This window comes from Hemitrygon akajei, chromosome 19, assembly GCF_048418815.1.
Source record: "Hemitrygon akajei chromosome 19, sHemAka1.3, whole genome shotgun sequence".
NCBI lineage: Eukaryota > Metazoa > Chordata > Chondrichthyes > Myliobatiformes > Dasyatidae > Hemitrygon > Hemitrygon akajei.
In genome coordinates, this window is record NC_133142.1 from 61,360,332 (window position 1) to 61,385,442 (window position 25,111).

Consider the following 25,111-nt stretch of genomic DNA (forward strand, 5'->3'; position numbering starts at 1 on the left):
ATGGAAGGTGATGTGCAACAAAATGAGAGAGAAATGGACAGATGGAGACAGGTAAAGGGAGAGAATATGATCAGCAGACTAAGGGAGAAGAACCCCAATTAATAGGTGTGGGTGATGAGGAGACAGAACCAAGTGGAGAAGTGTAGTGAAACGAGTTACTGGAGGTTAGAGGATGGGAGAGATGGAAAGGGTAAAGAAAGGAAGAGAGAACCTTGGTGCACCAGTAGGAGTGAGGAAAGAACATAGGAGATGTGGGTTACTAGTGCTTCAATGTCCATATCATAGGGTTGTAGACAGACCCTTGTATGAGGTGTTGAGGTCCTATGCACTTGGTTTCATAACGGCAATAAAGGTGGCTGAGGACTGATAGGTCAGTGTGGAAATGAGGCGGTCTGCTGAAATGGCAAGCAACTGGAAGCTCAAGATAGTCCATGCAGTCAGTGCAGGCGCTCTATAAAATGGTCATGTGGTCTGCACTTGGTCTCGCTGATGTAGAAGAGGACACATTGACGTCCTCAAGTACAATGGACAAGGTTGGAAGAGGTGCATGTGAATCTCTGTCTCACCTGAAAGAGCTATATAGGGCCCTGGATGGTGGTGAGGGAAGAGGTGAATGGACAGGATCTATAACTCCTACAGTTATATGGGAAGGTGCAAGAGGATGGGTAAAACAGGAGTGATCCCTGGGTAAAGGAGAAAGTGATGCAGAGGGGTAGATGTGGCTAGCAATGTAGCTGGTGAACGAGGATGAAATTGTCAATCTTCACATGCAGAAGACTGCTAAAAAAAAGTTTGTTTTCAACAAAGTTGGAATGTGTCGAGTCCAGATTGCATTGGTCACTTACCTCAATCACCACAGTGAGGGGCTCTCCCTTGTGGTGTTTAATAAATTTTTCCTTGCGGGAGAACTGTGGGTCACTGAAATATTCCATCGAGAATCCTGTACCACTTTGTGAATAGGTTCCAGGTTCTTGATAAAGTATCCCATTGATATAGAAATAAACATTCACTGTGGAAACTGAATAGGTGGGAGACGGGCAGATAAGAACAGTATCGTTCATAATGAAGCATCTCTGAAAAACAAAGAAAATCTGTCTTGTTAAAAGGAAAATCTAGAGTCTTTACACTTACATAACCAGTAAGAAAGAACAGAGAGAGCTAGTAGTTCCCTGAAAGCGAACCATGTACTTGTACAGCTTCAGGGTACCACGTACAGGTAGATAGGGTTGTGAAGATGGCTGTTGCTTGCTGAATTTCATCAGTGAGGGGATTCACTGGAGAAGCTGGGGGGGAGGGGTAAGGTACACTTGTACATATATTGGTGAGGCTGCACTTAGAATATTGTGTTCAGTTTTGGTTGATCTGCTATAGGAGATATGATATTAAACTGCAAAGAGTGTAGAACAGATTTACAAGAATATTTCCAGGATTGAAGGGATTAAATTATGGAGAGAGGTTGAGAAGTTTAGGATTTCTTTCATCAGAGCTCTGGAGAATGAGGGGTGCCTTTTAGAGGTGCATAAAATTATGAAGGGTAAACATAGGGTCAATGGGTACAGTCTTTTTCCCAGGTCTAGGGAATGAAGAACTAGAGGGCAGAGGTTTAAGAGATTTAATAGGAACCTGAGGACAACTTTACCACCCTGAGAGTGGTCAGTATATGGAATGAGATGCCAGGAAGAAGTGGTTGAGGCAGGTGCATTAACAATATTTAAAAAGTAATTGGCCAGGAACATGGATAGCCAAACATGGGTAAGTAAGATCAACATAAATAGGCATCTTTGTTGGTATGGTCCGGTTGCGCTGAAGAGTTGTTTCTGTGCTGTACGACTCCATGACTATAACATGGATGGAAAATTGAACAGTTGAAGGAGAACAGCTGCAAAGACAATAAGCTGTGATGTGGGATACATTGGTCATTAGCCAATCTGTGGAGCATTCCACCACAACTTTGGATGCATCCACCTCATCCATTAAAAACATACAGAAGGATGTACTATGGATGGCTATAGTACATGCAGGTAGATGGGACTAGACAGAAAACCAGGCTGGCATGGACTAGATGGAATGAAGCACCTGTTTCTGTGCTGTAGTGCTCTGACTCTATATGAATAGTCCTCCAAAACAAAGCCTTTGAGGTTTAAACTGATAAAATCATTTTTAAACATTGAAATCTGTACAGGTCCTTTGGACACAAAACCACTCAATCAAACATATTAATAGCCTGAACTATTAAAAGCACAGAGTTTAGGTTGTGCAAACACTTCATTTTCATATCAGTGCCTATCGCAGTAAAGTGAAAAATCCATGCAAGACAAGTTTGTGTGAAATTCATTTTTAACCAAAATGAGACGCTCACCGATTCAGCCCTTGCAGTGTTTTTGACTACCATGATGGCAATCTGTATCAAACTGAATCGCTGGCCTTTCACTGTGATGTTCCGTCCACCACTGCAGAGAAAGGAGGAGGTCATTATACAGTTATAATCATGTTACAGACCTGTACTGAGGTATACCTGGTACTCTAGTAACAATAACAGCTTCATCATGGCACTGGCCTAACCATCATGGAGGATATCTTCAAATACCAATGTCTCAAGAAAGCAGCATCCATCATTAAGGATAGTCACCATCCAAGACATACCCTCTTCTCAATAATGCCATCGGGGAGAAAGTACAGGAGCCTGAAGATATAGTTTCAATGTTTTACGAACAGCTTCCTCCCTCCACCATCAAATTTCTAAACAGACCATGAACCTATGAACTCTATATCACTTTTTGCTGTTTTTTTTCCTCCACTTACTTAGTTTATATTTCTTATTGTAATTAATAGTAATGTTAACATAATACAAATCTGCAAAACAACATGTTTCACCACATACTATATACCAATGATAATAAACTAGATTTGGATTCTGAAACCTGCTTATTACAGATTGTCATTGATTCTATAAACACAGGTGAGGAATCCACCTCCCATCCTCACTCAGCTGGTGATCCAGTGCTCCTCCCTGTTGACCAACACTTGAAGAAGCAGTGAAAGTAACAAGATTAGAGTGCACCGCTGAGTGGGAATCTCAATGTCCATCACCAAGAGTGGCCGGTAGCACCACTGCTGACTGAATTAGTTAATTCCCGAAGGTCTGTGGCAGGCAGTGAGTGAAGCAACAGGATTGATAAGCCCTCTTCACCGATCTATCCGTGGGAGATGCCTGTCTACCCTTATTCATTTCAACTTTGGTAAAAGTGATTATTACAGTACTCATGGATGCATAGTTCCATCCTCAACACACTTGATTGTGTTATGTGGTACTACAATCATGTTAATTGAGTTAATCTCACAACAGATCTAACAACTCAAACTGGAACCACGTGGACATCAGCACAGAAATGTCCTGGCAAATGTCCTCACTTTACCTATACTGTTATCAGCCCTGGTTCAGTGAGATGTTCCCAGGGGCATGCTGGGAGCAGCATTAAGTGGGTCTGAGAATGATGAGGTGCCCACCCAGTGAAAATACAAAATGGGAATTCAGATGGCTGAACAGTAGGAACAGTATGCTCAGTGATCTCTCAGTGACTGGATCAGATCAGAGTGCTTTATTTCCGCTACATTCAGTGGCAGATCTAATCTAATAACTGCAGATAATAAAACAAGTAAAGGAAGAAAAAGCTCCAAGAACATCCCCATCCTCAGTAATGGTAGTTAAAGTTGGTCAATGTGCTCAGTGACTTCAAAGACAGAGGCAGCCCCCATCAGCGAGTGACAACGTTGGAGTGACAGTGGCTGTGTGTAAGCTGTTAAGTGGCATAGTTAAATATAAGTGCTGAGGTTTTTGTCGAAGAGGTTTTGGTGAGAGGAAGCTAAACAGAGAAACGTATAAGAGCAGCTTGGACGCTGGTTTGGGAGTGCTCTTGTGTATTTCCTTGTAGGAAGAGCACCCAGCTGCAGACTGACCACATTAAGGAACTAGAGCATGATGTGGTTGTTCTGAGATTCATCCGGGATGCTGAGTGCATCACAGATAAGAGTTTTGCTGATCTGATTATGTCCAAGGTGCAGACACAACACTGGCACCTACCCAACTATCTCTGGATGTTCTATAGGACAAATTCACCCTAGCTAATTACCATGAATTCAGTTCCATGACTGTTCATCGAGTACTGTGCAATGCTCAATCCCATGCACAGCTCTTCAGTCAAGAAAGCAACCCCACACAGCAGTAATGCTTGGGTTGATAAGTGGCATGTAACAGTCATATCACAGAAGTGCCAGGCAATAACCAACTCCTGTAAGGGAGAACTTAACCATCTACCCTTGGCATTCAATGGAAAATCCCACTAAAATTGGTGGATATAGCTTAGTCCATCACAGAAAAAGTCCTCCCCATTTCAAGGAGCAGTGCCACAAGAAAGTAGTATCCATCATCAAGGACCTCCACCATCAGGGCCACGTTCTTCTTGCTGTTACCATCGGGCAGGAAATACAAAAGCCTTCGGTCCCACACAACCAGGTTCACAAATAGTTATTACCCTACAACCATCAGGCATGGATAACTTCATTCACCTCAACACTCTTCTGACTCCACAACCTACAGACTCACTTTCAAGGACTATACAACTCCTGCTCTCAGTATTTTTCTTTATTCCTCTCCATGGCGTACAACATTGTAACCTGGAAATATATCATCACTTCTTCGGCATTACTGGGTCTAAGTCCTGGAATTCATTCTTCAGTCATCATGGGAGCACTCTGGCAGGACTGCACTGAAATTAGACAGCATAAGCATCTGCACCCCACTCTTCACCCCAATGGAGCAGGTGCCCATGGGATAGATAGAGAATAAAACCCCATCTTCTTCCCCACATTATCCTATCATTAGGCTTCTAATTGGGATGGCAGAATTAATGCATGAAGAAACTTGGACAAGTGGGCTTGTACCTGGTGTAGTTTGAAAGAATGAGAAGGGAACTCAGAGTAAAAGGACCAGACTAGCTAAATGCAGGTCGTGTTCCTAATGGTGGGGAGGTCCAAAACCAAATTTAACAGCCTAAGGCCACGTGATAATCCATTCATATCTGAGGAGGAAGTTCTCCACCCATAGATAAATAAACCATGGAATTCAGAGAAGGTCTTTCTGGAACCTGAGAAATGACAAATAGCATAATTTCTCCTCCCAAGCACTCAAGTAGAGGAACAGTCAGCTTAATCAGAGGTATTGAATGAAGAGTGCCTTATAAGTTAAATAAAAACAGAAGGTGAGGAGCAGCATTATGTGGGAAAGAGCAAAGTTTGAGGTTAAAGACTATCTGAACTGGGAAAGACTAATAACAAATTGGATTTAAGCTGTTCAAAGGTGAAAGAAGGATGGACAGGACAAACAGAATATCTGTAATAGGATGAGATGGAGGTTAAGGTGGGAGAAAACTTTAAATGAGGTCATCTGGCCAGAAAGATAATGGAGTAATTGTGGGGGAAAATCCAAATAAAGATAAAAGCTATGAAATGAGTGCAGCTAAATAATGGGAATGCAAACAAAGGAACATGAAGTTACAAAATGTAGGGCTGCCAGATATACTCCAACAGGTCAGGCTGTACTAATGGAGAGCCAATGTCTCAGACGGATGGCTGACAGAAGACCTCATCAATTTTTGTACAGACAGGAAAAGTCTGAAATTATAGAATATTTTACTCAGTCTGGCACTCTTGGTTTTTTTAATATATTAAATCAGTCTCTATCAGTAGAGATTTGCAGAGTTTGAGTCTTGTTCTTTGCATTCTCATTCTTTAGTTATGTTTAATTTCATAGATATTATCATTCCCCATTTTTCTCTAACTGTGCCCATTAACATCTACATCTTATCCTCACCAGTCCGAGCCTTACCCAATTACAGATGACCATTTGTCATATCCGTCCTCCCCCACATTCACTACAAGTTGAAACCATCTTGTCTTCTCCTTTTACCAGTTCTGAAGAAGGCTCTTGAACCTATGAAGTTTTCTGTTTCCATTTCCATAGACACTGCCAGACTTGTTATTATTTTAGATTTCCAGTATCTGCAGCTTTTTTTTTACTTTTACGTTAAATATGGAGATGTCCGTCTTCATTCAGATTTATCTTACCTGACATAGCTGGTGTTTGGGCTAATGCTGTCTATTATTGGATTCTCCCGATACTTGAAGGTCATGTTCTTGCTGATGCAGTCTTTGTTCTCAAACTGGACACAGATGGAACTGGCAGTCTCAGCGATATTTATGGCTGGCATTACACAGACAAGCTCATACTCAGTCTGTCTGTGAAAGGAAAAGTTTGCATTTATATAATGCCTTTAATGGTCTCAGTATATCCCAAAGCACTTTATGCCAATGATATCCTTCTGAACTGTAATTCCAAATGAAATACAGAAGCGATGGCCACCACAACCATGTATAACCACAACCCACAAACTGTTCACTGGGAAATTTTTAAAAATTTGTTCAGATTTCAGGATCTGGGCATTACGAACAAGATCAATGTACACACAGCTGCCACTTTATTAGGGACACCTGCTCTTTAATGCAAATTTCTTATCAGCCAATCATGTGGCAACAACTCAATGAATAAAAACATGCAGGCACGGTCAACAGGTTCAGTTGTTCAGACTAAACATGAAGAAATGTGAGCAAAGTGACTTTTACCATGAAAAGATTGATATCAGACAAGGTTGTTTGAGTGTCTCAGAAACTGCTTATTCTGGGATTTTCATTCTTCATTTATTAGTGTATAGTTAGAGCAGTGAGAATGGCTCCCGGGGCTGTGTTGTGTTCTTTGTGTGAGATGTGGGAATACTTTTAGACCTCCAGCCTCCCAGTTGAAAGAGGCAGGAACCTTTGTGTCTGTCAGGAGAGGGAAAGGAAACGGCCAACCACTACACAGTACCCCTGTGGCTGATCCCCTTAATGATAAGTATACCATTTTGGATACTGTTTGGTGGGTATTGACCCTACTAGAGGAAAGCCACATTGATCAGGTCTCTGGCACTGTGGCTCAGAATGGAAGGGGGGAGAAGAGGATTATAATAATGATTAGGGTTCCATAATTAGAGGAGTAGACACGAGATAGAGCCACTCGAATGGAATGTTGCCTCCCAGGTTCCAGGGTCAGGGATGTATTGGATCAGGTCCACAGCATTCTAAAGGGGGAGGGTGAGCAGCCAGAAGTCTTGCTACACATTGGCACCAATGACACGAGTAGGAAAAGAGGAGAGGTCCTGAAGAGAGAATTTAGAGAGCTAGGTAGAAAGCTGAAAAGCAGGAGATCTAGGATAGTAATTCTGGATTACTTCCTGTGCCATGTGCCAGTGAAGGTAAGAATATGATGATTTGGCAGATGAATGCATGGCTGAGGAACTGGTGCAGCGGGTAGGGTATCAGATTTCTCGATCATTGGGATCTCTTCTGGTGAAGGTATGACCGTACAAGAGGGACGGGTTACACCTGAACCCCGAGGGGAACCAATATCCTTACGCGCAGGTTTGTTCAAACTGTTGGGGAGAATTGAAACTAATTTGGCAGGGGGTGTGAAACTAAATGCTAGAGCTGAGGATGGTGTGATGGAATCTTAAATGTTAATCATTATGAACTGTGCCTTTAAGAACCATGTCTGTAAGACAGAGAGAGACAGCACAAGCAGCTTGTTACATAGAGAGCGAGAGTGAGAGAAAGAGGGAGGAGCTACATGCCGGACAGCTGGTGTTCAGCTCAATGATATTTAAACGAACATTACTGCTTGTTTCACAGGACATGCAGACACGTGAAGGCTGGTGGCGGAAATTGCTACTGAATTTTTAAGTACCCACAAAGGGTGGGGCTGAGGATCGATTAAGAAGAATCGATCTGTGACTATTAGTGCGTGAAAAGGGTGACACTATGTAATCTACCTGTGTGTCTAATCCATGGCCTGGGTTGGTGAATTATCACTTGAAGATGGCACTCTTAAGTTGGCCACATTTGGCTGACTTGGAAGATTTGGTGGACAAAGAGGAGGATCGACGACACCTGTTTATTCAGATTACAAGTATCTCTCTCTCTCTCACTTTAATCCCGTGCATCTGAACTGAACTTTTCTTACATACCATCGTAAGAGTGTAACTCTTGCCACCTGAGCTTGAATAAGTTTGGGAACTTTATTTACACTTAAATATGCATAACGTCATTAACTCTTGATTTACCTGGTTTAAGTTACTATATTACATAGTCACTAATAAAATAGTGTTTTGTTAACAGCAAAACCAGACTCCAGGTGTGTTCCATTGCTGCTGATACTTTTACAGGGTTGCGTGTACGTGACATAGATTGGGGGCTCATCAGGGATATGAACAAATTGTTTGGAGCCATTTAAAAATTGTTGGGGCTTAATTGATTGATTAATGGTCGATCTGATTGGGGAAGATCCCTTTTGATTTGTTTGAGTGGGAAATCAGCAGCAATGGAGGTTGAGGTTGGTAAGTTTCTAGCAGAACCAACCCCTGAAACATTGGATGATGCTAAGAGGGTTATGCTGTGGGAGATTGCTCAAAAATTAAAGCTGAAGGTGAACACTAAAATGAGGAAGGCTCAGATGAAGACATTAATAGCACAGCATTTTATAACCATGTAACAAGGGCCATCTCTGCCCTTCTAGTCCGTGCCAAACGCTTACTCTCACCTAGTCCCACTGCCCCGCATTCAGCCCATAACCCTCCATTCCTTTCCTGTCCATATACCTATACAATTTTGCTTTAAATGACAATACCGAACCTGCCTCTACCACTTCTACCGGAAGCTCGTTCCACACAGCTACCACTCTCTGAGTAAAGAAATTCCCCCTCGTGTTACCCTTAAGCTTTTGCCCCCAACTCTCAACTCATGTCCTCTTGTTTGAATCTCCCCTACTCTCAGTGGAAAAAGCCTATCCATGTCAACTCTATCTATCCCCCTCATAATTTTAAACACCTCTATCAAGTCCCCCCTCAACCTTAATCAAGGGAAAGTTTAATGACGATGTGTTGGAAATGTTTGATGAAGGTAAACCTACTGAGGCTGAGCTTCAGCTTCAGGTAGAAAAATTCAGGATGGAGGCAGATGACAGGCAAAGACAACATGAGTTTCAACCAAAACAGCTCGAGGCTAGAGAGGCAGAAAAACAGAGAGAAGAGGCGGAAAAACAGAGAAAGTTCAAGTGGGAGGGATGGCAGCAAGGAGGTCATATGCCAGTCCTTGGTGATAGGTTTAGTGTCAGTCGAGAAAGTAAGTTGGTACCTCCATTTGATGAAGCAGAAGTTTATAAGTACTTCCTGCATTTTGAAAAAGTGGCCCAATATTCGAAATGGCCAAGGGACCAGTGGGCTGTTTTGTTACAAAGTGCAATTAAAGGGGAGGCTCAGCAAGCGTATTCTGCTCTGACACTTGAAGAGGCAACTGATTATAACACAGTGAAAGACGCTGTGCTTAAGGTTTACGAGTTGGTTCTGGAAGTGTACAGACAAAAGTTCAGGGATCTGAGGAAGTCTGGGAACCAAACTTATGTGGAGTTTGCCTTTGAGAAACGTGTGTACTTCAATCGTTGGTGTACCTCAAAAGGGGCAAATGAGGATATTAACAACTTGAGGGAGTTGATTTTAATTGAAGAACTTAAAAACTGCGTCCCTGCTGACATAAGGATGTACCTAAATAAAAAAGAGGCTGCGACCCTGCCAGAGTCTGCTAAGTTAGCAGACGAGTTTGCCTTAACCCATAAGGTTAATTTTTTTCCGAATAAGGGCTACCAAAAGAATAGCAAGGATAACCCGCAGGCTAAACCAGCAAGTAAGCTGGGGACTAGTGACAAAAGTAGCGATGAAGGGAAACAGTCAAAGGGAAAATTTTCCAGTACGACTTGTCACTTTTGTAAGAAGCCCGGTCACGTGGCATCAAATTGTTTTGCTCTGAAGAAGGGAAAAGAAAAAGAAAAGGAGGTAACCCTAAATGCTTGTGTTCAGATGATTGAGATACCGCTAAGGAAGGGGGAGATCTGACTGAGCTCAGGAGGGATTCGATCAGTTTGTCTCAGATGGGTTTGTGTCCATAAAGGAGGGGTCAACCCCAGTCCCAGTGAGGATCTGGCGAGATACTGGGGCTTTTTAGTCACTGATATTGGACAGTGTTGAAATTTGGTGCCAAGACAAAAACTGATGAAGTAAATATTGTTAAAGGTATTGGAAAGAGGACAGTGTCCGTGCCTTTGCATAAGGTGATTTTGAATTGTGGATTGTTATCAGGACCTGTCAAGATAGGGGTACAATCTGAATTACCAATGAATGTTAATGTGCTATTGGGGAATGACCTTGCAGGTGGTGATGTTTATCCAGCAGTACAGCTAACAAGCAAGCCTGTTACTAATGACTCACACATGGATACTGATATTTACCCCGCACGCACAGTAACCTGCAGCATGACTAAAAAGTCTGCTGACATAGGTAGTTCTGGACAGGGGGGTTTTGATGCCCATGATAGCCAAAATAGGGGTTCAGATCATGATGATTTATCAGAGACTTTTCTAACGACCGTGTTCCAACAGGATTTGAGTAGCAAGGCTGATGAGAAAGGTTTATCTTTGGCCAGGGAAGAATTTACAGTGGAACAAAACCAGATCCTGAGATCGTGGCTTTAAAAGAAACAGGTCTCTCCGAGGAGGAGGTTCAGAGGGAGTCAATGGGCTATTATCTTAAAGGCGGGGTGTTAATAAGGAAGTGGAGACCACCAATGTACCTGTAAATGAGGATTGGGCCATTGTACACCAAGTTGTGGTCTCGAAAGTTTACAGGGCTGAAATTCAAACGTGGCTCATAATATGCCTTTAGGTAGACATTTTGGAGTGAATAAGACAGTGAGCTGGATTATGAAAGAATTCTACTGGCCTAATGTAAGGAAAGATACTGTGACTTTTTGCAGAGCCTGTCACACTTGCTAAGTTGTGGGGAAACCTAATCAGGCCAACCCAGTAGTCCCACTTCGGCCAATACCTGATTTTGGTGAACCTTTTTCCAGAATCATAATGGATTGTGTAGGCTCATTGCCAAAGACTGCTGCTGGCCATCAGTATTTATTAACCATTATGTGTGCTGTGTCTAGGTTCCCTGAAGTGATTCCTCTCAGAAACATTAAGGCTAAAACTGTAGTGAAAGCTCTCATCAAGTTTTTTTACTATGGTTGGTCTGCCCAAAGAGATTCAATCTGATCAAGGCAGTAACTTTACCTTAGGGGTATTCCAAGAGATAGTTTGTGCCCTGGCAGCTAAACAAATTGTATCATCTACATATCATCCAGAATCCCAAGGAGCATTAGAAAGATTTCATTCTACCCTTAAGACTATGTTTAGGAAATATTATATTGAGAATGGGAAAGACTGGGATGAGGGTGTGCTTTTGTTTGCTGTAAGAGATTCGATCCAAGAATCCTTGGGGTTTAGCCCTTTTGAAATTATATTTGGTCACAGAGTGGGGGACCTTTGACCCTGCTCAAGGAACAGTAGTCCGATGGGGAGGTACAAGTTGGTGTATTGAGTTATCTTTTGGAATTCAAAGATAGACTTCACAAGGTTTGAGACCTCACAAAGCAGAATTTGCAGAGTTCTCAGAAGAGGATGAAGCTCTGTTATGATCAACAAGTGTGGGAACAGATTTATCATGTAGGAGATAAGGTTAAGGTCCTGTTTCCAGTTTTGACCAACCCCCTCCAAGCAAAGTTTAGTGGACCATACCAGATAATTAAGAAAATTGACTCTCTGAACTATATTATTGGAACACCAAATCGTAGGAAGGCCACTCAAGTGGTTCATGTCAATATGCTAAAGCTTTATCATGGTTCAGAGACAGCACCTGTGGGTATTGTTATGAAAACAAATGGGGCCATGGAGACTGGGAACGTGGTACAGTCGGCCCTCCTTATCCGCGGGGGATTGGTTCCGGAACCAATCCTCCGCGGATACCAAAAAACGTGGATGCTCAGATCCCTTATTTAACCTGTCTCAGTGCGGTGGACCTTAGGACCCGGCGGCACAGCTCTGAATCCGCAGTGTTCCTGATCACGATTGAAAATAAAGTGGAAGTAGTAAAATGATCGGAAAGAGGTGAAATGCCATCAGTCATTGGAAAAGTGTTAGGCTACAGTCGGTCAACTATCGGAACAATTTTAATGGAGCATGTGAAAGGCCCTGCCCTGATGAAAGCTACAATTATTACTAACCAACGCAGTGGTTTAATTATTGAAATATATACGTTTCTTAAGTGTTTTATATGCGTAGAAAGGTAAAATGTATACTATATACTGACACAAACGTTTGACTAATTGACGCTAAGTAATACCTGTTCCTGTTCCAACTTCAAATCCGACTTAAAGACAGACTCAGGAATGGAACTTGTTCATAACCCGGGGACTGCCTGTACTTTTAAATCATCTCTAGATTACTTATCTCTGCCCCAGAAGGCAGTGGAGGCCAAGTCTCTGGATGCATTCAAAAGAGAGTTAGATAGAGCTCTTATAGATAGCGGGGTCAAGGGATATGGGGAGAGGGCAGGAACGGGGTACTGATTGTGTATGATCAGCCATGATCACAGTGAATGGTGGTGCTGGCTAGAAGGGCCGAATGGCCTACTCCTGCACCTATTGTCTATTATAGTATCTAATACAATGTAAATGCTATGTAAATAGTTGTTATACTGTATTGTTTAGGGAATAATGACAAGAAAAAATAGTCTGTACATGCTCAAATAACGAGTGCTGGAGAGAGAACTTTTGGGTTTTCCCGATCCGCGGTTGGTTGAATCCACACATGCGGAACCTGCAGATAAGGAGAGCTGACTGTACCAGATAATTTTAACAAGCTGAATATGGTTTCTACCAGGCTGATGAATTCTGTTATTTTGGGAAACATTGACGATAAAGTAAAACTTTTGGAGCCTGAGTAGCAACAACAATTGAAGGTACTAATTTTTAAGTATGAGAATTTGTTCCCCGATGTACCAAAACAATGTACAGCTGCCATGCATGACTCAATTGTAGGTCAAGCTGACTCAGTTAAGCAGCACCCTTACAGAATGAATTTAGAAAAAATTGGTTGAACAAGAAATTGAATACATACTGAAAAATGGTATCATTAAGCCACCTACATCTGATTGGGCTTAGCCCTGCGTTATCGTGCCAAAGCCTGGTGGCAGCATGAGTTCTGTACTAATTACAGAAAAGTAAATACAGTGACAAAGACAGATGCTCACCCTATTCCTAGGGTGGATGACTGTATTGATAAGGTTGGGGAGGCTAAATTCCTTACGAAGATTGACTTGTTGAAAGGATACTGGTGTGTACCCTTAACAGAGAGGGCCAGAGAAATTTCTGCATTTATAACACCCACTGGATTGTATGAGTATAATGTTTTACCCTTTGGAATGAAAAATGCTCCAGGGACATTCCAAAGGATGATTAATTCTGTGATTCTGGATTAGAATATACAGAAGCTTATATTGATGATTCGGTTGTATGGAGTGACACGTGGGAAGAGCATATCTCAGCAGTAGAGAAGCTGTTTGACAGGCCAACCTTACTGTTAACCTCTCTAAAAGTGAATTTGGCCATGCCACTATTACTTATCTTGGCTACGTAGTAGCCCAAAGACAATTGGCTCCTGTTCGAGACAAGGTTCAGGCCATCACTGGGGTTCCTGTTCCAATGGGCAAGAAATCTCTGAGAAGGTTTTTGGGAATGGTTGGGTACTACCATAAGTTTTGTAAAAACTTTGTGGATATTGCTCTTCCCCTGATGAACCTACTAAAAAAAAGTGGAAGGTTTGTTTGGAATGAGTCTTGTCAAGCGGCATTTGAACGACTGAAAACTATTCTATGTTATCAACCTGTGCTCAAAGCACCTGATTTTACAAAGCCATTTTCTATAGCTGCAGATGCCAGTGACGAAGCTGCCATAGTAGTATTGTTGCAAAAGAGTGATAGTGATATTGAACATCCTGTAGCTTACTTTTCTAAGAAATTTAATGAGCATCAGAAGAATTATTCCACTGTTGAAAAAGAGTTATTATCACTCATTTTGGCCTTACAACATTTTGATGTCTACATTTGTCCTGCGCAGAAACCACTTGGGATTGACACTGATCAAAATCCATTAGTGTTTCTGAATAAGATGAAGGATAAGAATAGATGGTTATTGAACTGATCTTGCAGGAATATGACATGGAAATAAAACAGGTGAATGGTACTGACAACATTATAGCAGATTGAATGTCCAGGTGTTAAGTTAAAGTCTGTGTACGCTTCTGTAACGTGTTACCTGGTACTTACATATGTATTGGTTTACGCTTTGTAATCTGTAGATAAAAAATTTTTGCTTATTGATCAAAATTTTTCCTGAAAGGAAGGAGGTGTGATGGAATCTTACATTAAAATCATTATGGACTGCCTTTAAGAACTGTGTGAGTGTGAGAGTGAGAGAGAGTGGGAGTGAGACAGTGAGAAAGAGAGAGAGAGAGAGACACTACAGGATGGACAGCTGGTGTTCAGCTCAATGATATTTAAACGATCAGTACTGCTTGTTTCACAGGACACGCAGACACACGAAAGCTGGTGGCAGAAATTGCCACTGAACTTTTAAATACCCACAAAGGGTGGGGCTGAGGATCAATTAAGAGGAATCGATCCTTGACTATTAGTTCGTGGAAAGGGCAACTGTATGGAATCTACCAGTGTGTCTAACCCTTGCCTGGGTTGGTAAATTATCACTTGAAGATGACGCTCTTAAATTGGGGAGACCCGCCGCAGACTGGGAGACCGTTTCGCCGAACACCAGCGCGCAGTCCTCCAGCAGTGGCAGGATCTCCCTGTGGCAACACACTTCAATTCCACAGACCACTCCCACTCTGATATGTCTGTCCATGGCCTCCTCTACCGTCAAGATGAGGCCACACGCAGGTTGATGGAGCAACACTTTATTTCCCGCCTAGGTAGCCTCCTACCTGCCAGCATGAACATTCAACTCACAGACCTCCGTTGATACCCCTGCCCCACCTTACCCCATCCTTATCTATAATTTTAGTCTGGTTCTCTTTCTCTCTTTTTCCCCCCTCACTATAATCTCCCCCCAGCCCTACCTTTCTTTCTCTTTTATTCTCCACCTTCCCCCTAGCCCATTTCCCTTCAGCCTATCACTTCCCAGCTCTCTACTTCATCCCTCCCCCCACTTCTTATCCCCCCCTGACTATCCCATGTTACTTCACTCCTGATGAAGGGTTTCGGCCCAAAACATCGTCACTACCTCCTCCCATAGATGCTGTCTGGCCTGCTGAGTTCTGCCAGCATTTTGTGCATTTGTTTTTATTTATTTCCAGCAGATTCGCTCATGTTGTCTTAAATTGGTCACGTTTGGCTGACTTGGAAGATTTGGAGGACAACGAGGAGGATCGACAACACCTGCTTATAAGTATCTCTCTCTCACTTCAATCCCGTGCATCTGATCTGAACTTTTCTTACATACCATCATAAGACCGTAACTCTTGCCACCTGAGCTTGAATAAGTTTGGGAACTTTATTTACACTATAGTAAATATGCATAACACCGTTAACTCTTGATTTACCTGGTTTAAATTACTATAGTATGTAGTTACTAATAGTGTTTTGTTAGCAGCAAAAACCAGACTCCAGGTGTGTTCTATTGCTGCTGATACTCTTACAGGGTTGCGTGTACGTGACAATGGGCAGTTGGTATACAAGTAGATGCAGTGTGTAGTGAGACTGTCAGGAAGGACATGCAAATGATGGGGCAAAATTGCAGTCAGTGGAATGAATTGCAGTATAACGGGAACAAAATTGACAAGGATGATGAATACAACACTGGAAGTGTTATATTTCAATGCATTCAACATATGGAATAAGGTAGATGATCTTGTAGCAGAGTCAGGGATTAGCAGGTATGGCATTGTGGGCATCACTGAGCCGTAACAAAAACTATAGTTGGGAGCTCAACATCCAAGGATACACATTGTATCGAAACAACAGACGGGTAGGCGGAGGGAGTGTCATGGCCCTGTTGGTAAAAAATGAAATAAAATCCTTAGAAAGAGGTGACATGGGACAGAAAGATGTCGAATCAGGTTGGAGTTAAGAAACTGCAAGGGTAAAAATACCCTGATGGGAGTTTATGTTCAGGCCCCTGAACAGTAACCAGAATGTGAGCTACAAATTATGATGGGTGATAGAAATGACATGTAAGAAGGGAAAAAGCTGCAATAGTCATGGGGGATTTCAATAGCTAAGCAGATTGTGAAAATCACGTTGCTACTGATTTTGGATCGTAAGAGAGAATTTTTAGAATGCCTATGAGATGGCTTTTTAAAGCAGCTTGTGGTTGAGCTTACATGGGTGGGGATCAGCTATTCAGGATTGAGGGTTGTGCAATAAATCAGAATTGAACCAAAGTTTAAGGCAAAGGAACCCTTAGGATGCAGTGATTTATTTCACCCTGCAATTTGAGAGAGAGGAGCTAAAGTCAAATGTATTGATATTACAGTGGAATAAAAGAGTTTCAGAGCCATGAGAGAGGAGCTGGTGAAAGTTGATTGGAAGGGCACACCAATTGAATGACAGCAGAGCAGAAATATCTGGAGTTTCTGCGTGCAATTCGGAAGGTACAGGATATATACATTCCAAAGAAATAGCAATATTCTAAAGGCACGATACTGCAACTGTGGCTGACAAGGAAAGTCAACGCCAACACAAGAATTGGAAAGCTTTTAAAAACCAACAGAAGGCAACTAAAAAAAGCCATAAGGAGAGAAAAGATGAAGTTTGAAGGTAAGCTAGCCAATAATATCAAAGAGGATATCCAAAGTTTTTTTAGATATATAAACAGTAAAAGAGAGGTGAGCGTAGATAATTGACCACGGGAAAACAACGTAAGAGGTGGTAATGGGGGACGCGGAAATGGCGGATGAACTGAGTAAGTACTTTGCATCAGTCTTCACTGTTGAAGACATTGGCAGTATGCTGGAAGTTGAAGAGAGCTGGGCAGAGTGAATGCAGTTGCTATTGCTAAGAAGAGGTGCATGGGAAACTGAAAGGTCTGAAGACAGATAAGTCACCTGGACCAGGTGGACTGCACGCCAAGATTCTTTAAGAAGTATGTGAAGATATTGTGGAGGCATTAGTAATGATTTTTCAGGAATCACTAGGTTCTAGCATGGTTTCAGAAGACTGGGAAATTGTAAATGTCACTTCACTCTTCATGAAGGGAGGGAGGCAGAATAAAGGATATTATAGGGCAGTTAGTCTGACCTTAATGATTGGGAAGATGTTGGAGTCGATTGGAGGCACATGATAAAATGGGGCAAAGTCAGCATTGTTTCCTTAAGGAAAAATCTTGCCTGATAAATCTGTTGGAATCCTTTGAAGAAATCACAAGCAGGATAGACAAAGGAGAATTGGTGGATGTTGTGTACTTAGATTTTAAAAAGATCTTTAACAAGGTGCTTCACATGAGGCTGCATAGTAAGAAAAGAAGCCAAGGTATTACAGGAAAGATACTAGCATGGATAGAGCATTAGCTGATTGGCAGGAGGCATAGAGTGGAATCAAGGGAGCCTTTTCTGATTGGCTGCCAGTGACTAGTGGTGTTCTGTAATGGTCAGTGTTGGGACTGCTTTTTTAAAAAATTTTGTATGTCACTGATTTGAATGACGGAATTGATGGCTTTGCAGACAATACAAAGATAGGTGGACAGGTAAGTAGTGTTGAGGAAGCAGGGAGGCTTCAGAAGGACTTGCATTAGAATGGTCAAAGGAGTGTCAGATAGACTACAGTGTCGGGAAGTTTACAGTCATGCACTTCGGAAGAAAGAATAACAGCATAGATAGATTATTTTCTAAAGGGAGTGAAAATACAAAAATTTGAGAGGCAAAATGACTTGGGAATCCTCATATAGGATTTCCTAAAGGTTAACTTACAGGTTGAGTTGCTGGTGAGAAAGGCAAATGCAATGTTAGCATCAATTTTGAGAGGACTAGAGGCTTTATTAGATACTTGGATAGGCATGGCAAAGAACGATAAGGACCTACTACAAGCAAATGCAAAGAGTTGGTAAGACCTCTCTCTTACCAACTGGACAAATATATGACTCCATAAGATCTAGCTTGATAAAAGATAAAGGTAAGGAGAAGTCTAAAGCGGAACATAAAGTGAAGGGGAGCGAACTTCGAGATTCAAGATTGTTTAATTGTGGAGAAATTTCTTTAGCCAAAGGGTGGTGAAAATCTGGAATTTGTTGCCACATGCAGCTGTGGAGGTGAAGTTGCTGGGTGTACTTAAGACAGAGATTGATGGGTTCTTGATAGGACATGACATCGAAGGTTATGGAGAGAAGGCTGGGAACTGGGGTTGAGGAGGAGATAGATAAAAGGATCAGTCATGATTGAATGGGCCAGATGGCCTAATTCTGCTCCTATGTCTTATGGTCTAAGAGTCTCCAGAGTTCACAGAGAACGGTGTGATAAACAAAAAGAACATCCAGTGGGCAGCAGTTCTGTGGGTAAAAGCACCCTGTTAATGAAAGAGATCAGAGGTGACCGGAATGGTTCAAGCTGACAGTAACTCGAATAACCACATATTACCACAATGGTGCTCAGAAGAGCATCTCTTAATACACAGCACATCGAACCTCGAAATGGTTAATCTACAGCAGCAGAAGACCACGAGCATACACCCAGTGACCACTTTATTAGGTACAGGGGGTACCTATTGAAAAGGCCACTGAGTGTACATTGTCCATTCTGTGAACTGAGTGATCATTCTAGATAATGTTGTTGGGTATGGAGTTACATACACACCAGACTGATTATAGACAGTAGAGTTCTTTACTAAATGGACATTAGTGAACAAAGTGCAATTTTAAAACAATCTAGGATTTTTGTGGTCACTATTATTAACTTAAAGCAAGTTTTAACAGAATATACATTTCACAGCAATTACAGTGGGATTTGAACTGGTCTTTCTCTGGTATTATTCAGGCTTCTGAATTACCAGGCCTTTAACATCACTGCTACACCAACACACTCTGTAACATCAGCCAGGACATCAGCAGACAGTTCTCTTCCCTTTTCCAGTAGATTTTCTGCATTCATCTTCTTGACAGACACAGCTCTGACAAAAATGGACTTCCTTGGTAGAGGACTAGAAGAGACTTTTGACCAGAGGTTTCTGGTCAACTAAGATAAATCCACTGAGGATTTATTTGGTGAAAAATGTAGAAAGATTCAAGGCATTTGGCAAAAGCTGAATCTGACAAAGACTAGGAACTAGATAGGATAGCTAAGAAAAAGTCTTGGTAAGATGGGCAGATAAAAGGTCCTGGCTAATGGGGTCAGATGATCCATGCAAGGGAGGTTGACTCCTGGCTGGCAGGAGGGAGGGGGGGAGGAACGTCCTGAAGGAACAGAGTGTCCGGGTGGGGAAAAGATACTGACAAGTGAAAGATCATGGGGGGGGGGTGGGGGGAGGGGAAGTAAGGTTTCAACTAGAAGTGGTGAGAGACAAAGCCGAGGGAAGGGAAATGAGAAAATCCTGGTGGCAGGTAGGAGTCCTCAAGTTACAGAAAGCTAATGTCACTTAGGGGACGTGAGTAGTAGGGAGTGGAGTTTCTGGCAGAGGAGTGGAGATCCTGGTAGTAGATAAGCAAGGTTATCTTTCTGCTGGGTATGAGAGAACCAACACAGCTAAGAAACCTGGTTAGCTGATGCTGGAGAGCAAACTTCCAGAGGTTGGATATGGTCATCAGCTGAGGAGATCTGAAGAGAACAGACCTGCCACGGACTTGTTTATTTCTGGACAGCTGAGTACAGTTGGTGAAGGACTCAACCTGAAATTGTTTTAAACCAGAGATGAAATACTCAAAACAGAGTTCTGTCTGAGAAAGAGTGATATCATTGGATCTCAAGGAAGGTTAATCTAAACTGTATAGCCAAATGCAGCTTCCTGGTTGCATATGACAATGCCATCTTTCAAATATAGTCTGTGCTGGACAAGTAAGTGAATGACAAAACCCATCCACTGAAGCTGCTGCCATGAGACTTACTTTATATTGGTACAGTCCTTGGAGCCATTGACAATGACCCTGACCATAGACCCAATGTGTAGGTTTTTGCCTCTGATGATGACTTGGGTTCCTCCAGCTTTGGGCCCCTGATCAGGAACTACCTTGGTGACCTCAGGAACCTAGTCAGGAAAAACACAAGTTCAGCAGATGAAAATCTGCGGTAGATAGATGGAAACCAAACTTGCAAATATTCAACAGAGTGGCCAGCAGCGTGGAAAGGTTAATCCATGACTGTATAGGCTTTTCCAAGTACTGCATCATCAGAGTCACAAGGTAAAATCCCATTGTAACCAGACATTGGTCTCAGCCAAAACTTGTATCTCCACAACATACATGCAAAAGCTTATGTACATAACATGCACACACTTGACATCCATTAACACAACACACGAATGTACATTTGTAACGCCTACCTGTGTGGCCCTCAACTTGTGTGCCAATACACAATACATGAACACACACGATACAGATACTGCCTGACCAGCTGAGTTTCTTCAGCATTTTCGTGTGTTGCCCATTTTGTATATCAGATTCATATATCCCTAATGAACTTGCCAAATGATGTGCCAACATTGAACATGTCAGTTTCCAAAGTATATCAAACACAAAACTGAGCAGAAAGTGTTTTTTTCTTATTTATTCATATTCAGGGCAACACCAAGTCAGCATTTAATACACTTCTCTAATGACTCTGATGTTAAAGACATTGTAGTGTCTCCATTGTAGTGCTGGGTTGGAAGTCAGGCAAAGGCAGAATGGAAAAGGACAGCAGACTTCTTCGAGTAGCACCAAGGTCATCAGGAACGTTGATAATATGGATATGAATATACGAGGAACGAGTGATTAGTCGGTTTGCAGATGACACAAAAATCTGTGGTGCTGTTGGCTGTGAGAAGGATAATCATAGATTACAGGATGACATTGCCCAGTTTGTAAAATGGATAACAGCAGACAGAATTTAACCCTGACAAGTGTTAGGTGATGCATTTTGGATGGACCAATATGGCCAGGTCATACACCATCAATCTCTGAGTTGCTTTACACTATCACTCTAAACTTTTCCTGGCTTGGGTTAGGAGACAGGAGGTATTGGTGGATGAATGTTTTACTGATGAATCCAGGCAGCATCCTGCAAACCTTTCCCTCACCCGCCACATCATTAAACAAATATAGACCATAGAATGGTCCAGCACAGAAACAATCCCAACAGCCCACAATCTTATGTCAAACTAATTAAGCCAACGATGGCTAATTAAACTGATCTCTTCCAGCTCCACATGGTGCACATTCTTCCAGCAAAGCAGTGACCAGAAATGCACATGAAATTGAGACTTACAAGAAAAGAGAATCTCTGGCTGGACCTTGCTTCCTCCTGGACCCTGACACTCACCACATCCGTGAACTCTCTGTTGGCTCTGTCAGTTGTGCACACAATCCTGAAAGACAAAAGATTCAGCAAAGCAAGATCATCACCTCACTCAGTTTTTTCCATCTCCACCTTCAGCTTAACCCATCCTCCTAAATCATACAACATAGAATAGTACAGCACAGTACAGGCCCTTTGGCCCACAATGCTGTGCTGACCCTTAAACCCTGCCTCCCATAGAAGCCTCCACCTTAAATTCCTCCGTATACCTGTCTGGTAGTCTCTTAAATTTCAGTAGTGTATCTACCTCCACCACTGACTCAGGCAGTGCATTCCACGCACCAATCACTCTCTGAGTAAAAAACCTTACTTTAATATATCCCTTGAACTTCCCTCCCCTTACCTTAAAGCCATGTCCTCTTGTACTTAGCAGTGGTGCCCTGGGAAAGAGGCGCTGGCTGTCCACTCTATCTATTCCCCTTAATATCTTGTATACCTCCATCATGTCTCCTCTCGTCCTCCTTCTCTCCAAAGAGTAAAGCTCTAACTCCCTTAATCTCTGATCATAATGCATACTCTCTAAACCAGGCAGCATCCTGGTAAATCTCCTCTGTACCCTTTCCAATGCTTCCACATCATTCCTATAGTGAGGTGACCAGAACTGGACACAGCACTCCAAGTGTGGCCTAACCAGAGTTTTATAGAGCTGCATCATTACCTCATGACTCTTAAACTCTATCCCTTGACTTATGAAAGCTAACACCCCATAAGCTTTCTTAACCGCCCTGTCTACCTGTGAGGCAACTTCCAGGGATCTGTGGACATGTACCCCCAGATCCCTCTGCTCCTCCACACTTCCAAGTATCCTGCCATTTACTTTGTACTCTGCCTTGGAGTTTGTCCTTCCAAAGTGTACCACCTCACACTTCTCCAGGTTGAACTCCATCTGCCACTTCTCAGCCCACCTCTGCATCCTATCAATGTCTCTCTGCAATCTTCAACAATCCTCTACACTATCCACAACATCACCAACCTTTGTGTCATCTGCAAACTTGCCAACCCACCCTTCTACCCCCACATCCAGGTCGTTAATAAAAAAAAAAATCACAGAAAGTAGAGGTCCCAGAACCAATCCTTGTGGGACACTGCTAGTCACAACCCTCCAATCCAAATGTACTCACTCCACCACAATTCTCTGCCTTCTGCAGGCAAGCCAATTCTGAATCCAGCTGGCCAAACTTCCCTGGATCCCATTCCTTCTGACTTTCTGAATAAGCCTACTGTGTGGAACCTTGTCAAATGACTCTGAAAAAACTGATGTAAACTGCAAATGTGAGCAAAAAGGACTACCTCAGATGGGCTGGTTTGCACGGATGAGTTTAGCTGAAGGGCATTTTTCCATTCTGTATTACTCTGATTCCACGACACATGCACGACAATGTGCACATGCACAAATACATTAACACACAAAGTTGACATTTACCTTCTGCTTACAGTCACTGTGCAAGTGAGCAAGGATTCTGTGTTGTGCAATGGAGCAAGAGTGGAGCTACATATCACTATTACAACAGATTTTCTTCCACAGAATGCAGAAAAAGGAAATTGTGAAACTACATACTGTGCTGAGACCACATAACCTTCCTGCAGCGGGATACATGCAATGGCACCAATCCGAACACCACCAGCGATGTCACTGAACCTGCGGCCCAGGTTCCTGCCTTTGATTGTTAGGCGTGTCCCACCATGCAGAGGGCCAGTGACTGGCTCTATCTGAAAGACACAGATTCATCTGTCAGTTTGGTTCAACATGACAGACTCCAAACCCCAGGAATCATTCAGTGCAAGTGGTCATGTTTCTTGCAGACATACTGAGATAATGTGTCAAACTTGCCCCACAACAAAGCACACGACATATTCATAAGACCGCTTCCTTGCCATTTGCCTACATCAATTGTTAATCCAGTTATCAGACACATTCTGAAAATACAGGCTCAGTTCAGAAAACATAATGGGCTTCATGGCTTCTCTCTCTCTAGTCTTATTCTACATAATCATCTTTTTCAGCCTTTTATGCAGGATTTAACATTTCTAGACTGGCAAAGAAAGGGCATTAGGTGCTTTGAAGATCTTTTTATAGATAAGCGCTTTGCAACTTTTGAACAACTGTCTGTAAAGTTTGACCTACCTAACATTTATTTCTTTAGATATCTCCAAATTTGACATTTTATCAACCCTTTAATACCAAACTTTCCTGAGGTATCCATTAAAAATGTTGTGGATTTGTTTCTACATAAGAATCCATTGGGTAAAGATTTAATTTCTACTATTCGAGATATGTTAACCATGTTGAGGTGAGCTCCCTTTGACAAAATTAAAACTGCCCGGTAGCATGATTTAAATTTTTCTTTGTCCGACCAGGTTTGAGATTCAATTCTCAAATCAGTTAATTCAACTTCTCTATGTGTTCGCTACTGCCTTTTACAGTTCAAGGTGGTACACAGGGCTCATATATCTAAAACTAAATTATCATGGTTCTATCCTGATATTAGTCCCTGTTGCGATATGTGTAAAGAGGGCGAGGCTTCACTTATTCATATGTATTGGACTTGTCCTAGCTTGGAGAAATTCTGGAGAGATTTTTTTTTAAACTTTATTTCATTACTTAATTGCTACTTGGAACCTAACCCTCTGATTGCTCTTTTCGGTACTTTGGGAGAAGTTGACATGCATCTGACACCGACTAAGTGTCGTACATTGTCTTTCGCCTCTCTTTTGGCCAGACGTACAGTTCTTCTTAGGTGGAGAGATGCTGCCCCACCCACTTATGCTCAATGGCTCAGAGACATTATGTCCTGCTTAGACCTTGAAAAGATTCATTATTCACTTCTTAATTCTGACATAAAGTTCCAAAAGGTGTGGGGACCTTTTCTTGAATATTTTCATAATTCCCATTTAGATTAAGGGCGCATTCCTCCCTTTTTTTCTTTTGCATTTAAATCTCTTACTTCCAGCTCCTTACGGTTAAGATTTATGCTTTTTTAATATGAAAACATATTATAGTTTAGGTAGTAGGCAATTTACCTTCTTTTTATAAACACAGCTCTGTGGTGAAAAAAGTTCTTTTATATATCGTAAGGTTGGCTTGGAGTTGGGTAGTGGGAGGGTGGGGTAGTAACTAACTTTATGCGATTCTATTGTGGGTGCTTTTTCTTAATTGTTATCAACTGTACATTTGATATGTTTGTTTTGCACTGTATAAACATCTTTTTTAACTTTTTTTGTTTTGTTGCATTGTGGAAACACATTAAAAATTAATTAAAAAAAAGAATCTATTAACCTCCACCTTAAAAACACCCAATGACTTGGCCTCCACAGACACCTGTGGCAACGAACTCTGCAGATTCACCTCCCTCTGGCTGAAGAAATTCCTCCTCATCTCCATTCTAAATGAAACTCCCTCTATTCCAAGACACCCCCATGACAGGAAATGACCTCTCTACATCCACTCTTTCTAGGCCTTTCAATGTTTGATAGGTTTCAATGAGATCCCCCATCATTCTACTAAATTCCACTGAACACAGGCTTAGAACCATTAATTGCTCC

The 25,111-nt window shown here is 42.0% G+C and overlaps 1 protein-coding gene across 1 annotated transcript in view; it reads right to left on the minus strand.

The window, feature by feature from the left end:
* The window catches only part of plxnd1 (plexin D1), a 162,427-nt gene that overhangs the window by 69,236 nt on the left and 68,080 nt on the right, over nt 1-25,111 (minus strand). The window contains exons 13-18 of the mRNA XM_073072614.1: nt 23,127-23,278; nt 21,479-21,578; nt 20,122-20,261; nt 6,124-6,294; nt 2,360-2,450; nt 846-1,073 (exon numbers count right to left, since the gene is read on the minus strand). Of these exons, the coding sequence (XP_072928715.1) occupies nt 846-1,073; nt 2,360-2,450; nt 6,124-6,294; nt 20,122-20,261; nt 21,479-21,578; nt 23,127-23,278 (882 nt within the window). The remainder of the gene's footprint in view (nt 1-845; nt 1,074-2,359; nt 2,451-6,123; nt 6,295-20,121; nt 20,262-21,478; nt 21,579-23,126; nt 23,279-25,111) is intronic.